Here is a 5,030-nt window from a genome sequence, read left to right on the forward strand (position 1 = left end):
ATCCACGCCAGCACATATCGATTAGAATGAAAAAGGTAACTGTCTGCTCAATGATTTTGTGACAAAAATATGATCCGAATCATGTGCACTCCAGATTTATCTTTAAAATTTAAATGTTTCAGATCCCGAATCTACGGGGCACATTGTAGGAGGTCATAGGTCGACCACATAGGCAATTTCTAACCTGCACGTAAGTCTAAGGAAAGCGCAGAATGACATAGTCACTAAGCCAGCGAGGTGACAGCCAGCATTGACTCTAAAGCGACCAATAATTTATACGCATTTTATTTGAATGAAAGTGTTGCAAAAAATGAAGCTCATCAATGCGAAATGTAAAACAAACAATATCAGCGTACATTCATGCCGATTACAGACGACGTTTTACCTAGAAAGAAGTACCCCATGAAAAAAAGACAAACGTATCAATCTATATGTTTGTTTTCAATATCAAAGAAAAATAGAAATATTGTTTATATATTGCTTCAAGCCATGTCGGCGCGCCTGGAGAGCGTTTCCGCTGCCTTAAAACAGAGTTATTGGAACTGTCATGAGTGAACAAAATGCCTAGCGCTGTCAAGTAGCCAGAACTCAAAATTCACAGGTCCTGATTTCCTTCCCTTGCTACTTCTTTGTAGGAGTAGCTATACGACGATAGTACACCTGGACATCTTTGTTAAATTTATTCCACAATACGTGCTTATTGCGCTTAAATTTTTGCCATAGCCGATGAATGTTCCTCTTTGTTATTGTCGTCCAACCCGTATGCAGAAACAGCACAGTCGGTTTCACCTTCTCAATAGGCATACGTCTATGAGCTCGTAACACAATATATTTCGATATGTCCACGAGTGTGACGTTCGCAAAGTCTCCTATCATACCATACACGTAGACGTCATCTACCCAAAAGAAGGGAACTTGGCTCGCAGCATTGTAAAGAGTCAACAGCACCGACGGTTGCATAATGACTGCCGCACCAGTGCAGTAAGCTGGATACACATTGGACGCGTACGCTTTTCTACTGACGTACCACTTTGACCACTTTTTTCGCTGAGGACCAGTTTGCTTGAACATGAAACAGTGCATTCCAGTGACCGCCATCGCTCCGCTCGTTAGGTATGAGGACAAGGCGAACACGTTTACCAAAATGTCGTCATCTATCTTGACTATCGCTGATTTGGCATCAAGAAGACAGTTATCTAGAATCCACCTTGCGCCGTTGATGAATTTATGTGACAGGTTTTTGTATGTGTCCGTAAAGTTAAACGAAACAAGATCCCCTTCATTTGCGGCTTCCTCAAGCAGGGTCTTGCGCTCTTTCAAGTCAGGTGTTACTCCAACAAAAAACACCACAGCAGAATTTACTTCGGATGCGATGCCGGGATCACCAATGGTCTTGCGAAGCATCTGCCGCTTGTCGAAGTTTTTCGGAGCAGTGTGGACGAAGTAAAGTATCTTTAAACTAGGCTTACGGCATGCGGTAATTATATTCCATCCAGAGCTGTTTTCCGATGTTGGAGCGTTTGCAATCATCCTTGAGTTCCTGGTTCCTGTTGTGTTCCATAATTGAAGCGTGCTGGTACGGTCACTCGAAATGTAAATTAGCGTCAAAGAAAGCACTATCTTGCACAGTGCAAGAGAGGCAATGCAAAGTTTCCTCACGAAGGTAGGTGCCACCATGTCAGATGCATTCGAAGATGTCGGGAATCTCCAGCGAAAGTTTTCTTAATGCTGTACTTGAGTCAAGTGTGTACGCTTGAAAAGAAGCGTGTGGAGAAACAATTAATGGACGCGCATTTCAAGCATTACAATTAAATGCCCAATAATCTAGCTCCTCATCACCCGTCTATTCCTTTGAGTCCTCCCACCGCACTTAACAAAGGTCCACTAAATCACCCTTCCACCACCGCGCACACAAACAGTCTTGCATTCCAATGAAATGGCAGTGCATTTGACAACCCTGCTTATTATTTCTGAATGTAGTGACCTTTGGGAATAAGTTATGAACGAAGTAAATAACTGAGCTTTCGCTTTGTATAATGCCCTGCGACATTAAAAGCGTGATCAGCTTAATGCTTATGCCAATGATTGTTGTTTAATAGACGTAAATTTTGCGATACTTGGAATTTTTTTGCTATTGTGTAAAACATCTATGCGTATGCGTACATCCATTAATTTCTTTTGTTCACTTAATGGTCGGATTTGTGAAAGTATGACCTTAAATTAATCTACTCTGCAATTTTCCACATAAGAGCTTCTTTTTTTTCATTATTTCTGCAGGTTAAATTCTTGATGGATACTTTCGCGGCAGCATCCGCTGCCAACTATTTCACGTACAAAAGTTATGCAGATCTGACGCATTGTCAGAAATGTTTTAATGCGAAGCATTCGATAACAACCTGGTTATTCAACGCCGTTTAATGTTTTGTAAAGCACTACCAGATAGAGCAACACCTTTGTGTTAAACGAGAAATTCTGTGCGTGTGCGCCGACACGATGATGAGGCGGACGAGAAAGGCATTATGGTGACCGCACGACCATTTACATTTTTGTGATTTTTTTAATGGTCGCAACCTGTTGCGTCACGACCTGGGTCAATCCCAAAGATGATACACGTCGAACAGTGTCTGCATAGGGTTAGCTACTTTGAGAAAAAAACCGGAGAGTGTGGATCAAGCCCGATGGTGGTGGAGTGTGATGCAGTGTCTCAAAGCTTTAGCACCCTTGAAGGAAGGGAGACCGAGTGAAACAACTTTGCTTTTGACGCACGTACAACTTGTGGGCCTCTAGTGCCGGGCTCTAATTTCACCCAAAAGACGAAGCATCGATTGCGATAGCAATTCAGTTGACAGCTGTACGAAGTTGGGTTACAACCTTTATAGGCTTTTTAATTGCAGTAAGCAGTCGCTTAATATCTAGGCTAACAAGCACGGCGTCATGTGCGCAAAGGCAAATATCAACAGATGTCACTCGATGTGAGCGGACACTCGCTGGCAGATCGCTGGCCTGATGAAGAGCGGCAGCAGCGGTGAGGGAACATCGCGCTACTTTTAGCTTCAACACGTCTTGGAAACTTGAAATTACGCTATCTATAACACTATAGGCAAGCAAGAACACAGCTTACACAAAGCCAAAAGCCATTACGGTTTTTGCAGGCTTTGTGTGGTGTCCGGCCTATCGCCACAGTCCTTAATGCGCAGGAGCGCAAAACGAATAAAAGGCGTGCGCCGCAACCTGCGCGCTGGCTTATCTCGACCAGCCACGCACCGATGAACATGTGGCAATAAACGTCGCTTCGCCCCTGTAAACTTGTCTGCTCCTTCGCATGAACCACGCAATTCACTCGGTGAACAAGACTGTCCTTTTGCAGTGTGCGGAGCGTGTGACTGTCGTCATGACTGGGGCCGAGGCAGCAGTGACGCACTTCGCTGGGCGACTGGGCCAGCTGGAACCCTTTGACGAGTCCGCCAGCGATTGGGCTTCGTACGAAGAGCGGCTTACGTCGTTCCTGATTGTAAACCGGGTACCCGACGGTGACAAAGTACACGCCTTCTTGAGCATTATCGGTCCGAAGACCTACCGGTTGTTGAAGTCATTAACAGTTCCCGAACTGCCTTCTATGAAGAGTTTCAAAGATATCAAAGTTTTGAGCGACCACCTGTCCCCGAAGCCGTCCGTCATTAGAGAACGGGCCAAGTTTCACCGGATGTGTCAACGAGAAGGCGAGTCCTTATCTAGTTATGTTGCCGAGCTTCGTAAACTGTCGCAAACGTGCGAGTTTGGAAGCACCCTTGACGAGTTTCCTTCGGGACCGCTTCGTGTGCGGCCTGCTACGAGAAGACATTCAGCGAGTGCTTTTCACGGAAGATAGCAAGCTTACGTTCCAGAAAGCGGTGGAGCAGGCTCTGGCAATGGAAGCGGCTAAGAAGAGTGCTGCTGAGGCACGCGGCACCGCCGCCGCAGTCGGCGATGTGCGCAAGGTGCAAGCAGAGACGCAGAAAACATGCAAAAGCTGCTTTCGCTGTGGTTCGCCAAAACACACGAGTGAAGCATGCCCTCACTTGGACGCAACTTGTTTCAGTTGCAACCAAAAAGGGCATATCCAGAGAGCCTGCCGAAGCAGTGGTAATACTTTCTAAGAAAAAGCAGACGAAAAAGAATGTGAAGATGCTGACGGTTGTGTCGCGGAAAGCTTCGACCCTCAGTCTAAACGGCGTGTTGGCAGCTCAGAGAGACCCTGTCACCGTGCAGATGACCATCGACGGCGTCTTGGTGAACATGGAGCTAGACACGGAGCGGCTGTTTCCGTCATGTCAAAGACGCAGTTCCATCAGCTCTTTCCTTCGGCTGTACTGGAGCCTACGACAGTTAAACTTCGGACCTACACAGGAGCACTGGTACGACCCCAGGGAGTCTCTTCGGTCAACGTGCAGCAGGGCGACCATTTTGCAATTCTCCACTCTACGTCGTAGACCACAAGGGACCACCTCTACTAGGCCGGGAGTGGCTCCACGCCGTCCGGCTGGACGTGGGCGAAAATCCGGAACCTGAACAACATTACAAGGTCAGACACTCCTGCTGACAGTGTAAAAAAGAGGCTAGACGCATTGCTGGCGAAGTACCAACCCCTTTTCAAAGACGAGTTAGGCACGATAACGGAAGAGCTCGCCGAACTTTTTCTTAACCTAAAATGAAGCCGAGATTACTAAAAGCCAGGAATGTTCCGTTCGCGTTGCAAAATGCTTTTGACGCTGAAATTGGCTAAAATAGAACAGCTGGGAATTATATCGCCGGTTACGACGTAAGAATACGCTACGCCTGCGGTACCCGTAATCAAGCAAGATGGTAGCATACGGATTTGCGGCGACTGCAAGACGACCGTTAACCCGTGCCTTGATGTCGACCGCTATCCAGTTACCGAAGGTAGACGACCTGTTCACAGCCTTGTCGGGAGGTAAGCACTTCTCGAAGATTGATCTCAACCGGCCTATCAGCAAGTGTTGATGTCAGAGTCGTCAAAACAATCTCACGTT

The 5,030-nt window shown here is 46.5% G+C and overlaps 1 protein-coding gene across 1 annotated transcript; it reads right to left on the reverse strand.

Annotated features, from left to right (window-relative positions):
* Positions 1-420: 420 nt before the first annotated feature.
* Positions 421-2,186, reverse strand: LOC119435278 (beta-1,3-galactosyltransferase 5-like). Its single transcript, XM_037702192.2, has one exon. The coding sequence runs from the start codon at positions 1,675-1,677 to the stop codon at positions 622-624; it is 1,056 nt and encodes a 351-aa protein (XP_037558120.2). The 5' UTR covers positions 1,678-2,186; the 3' UTR covers positions 421-621.
* Between the last annotated feature and the right edge of the window lie 2,844 nt (positions 2,187-5,030).

The sequence above is a fragment of the Dermacentor silvarum genome, unplaced genomic scaffold (assembly GCF_013339745.2).
Source record: "Dermacentor silvarum isolate Dsil-2018 unplaced genomic scaffold, BIME_Dsil_1.4 Seq5923, whole genome shotgun sequence".
NCBI classification, from domain to species: domain Eukaryota; kingdom Metazoa; phylum Arthropoda; class Arachnida; order Ixodida; family Ixodidae; genus Dermacentor; species Dermacentor silvarum.

Coding starts and splice junctions, on each gene's coding strand:
- LOC119435278 (XM_037702192.2), bottom strand. CDS start 1,677: ATGGTGGCACCTACCTTCGTGAGGAAACTTTGCATTGCCTCTCTTGCA.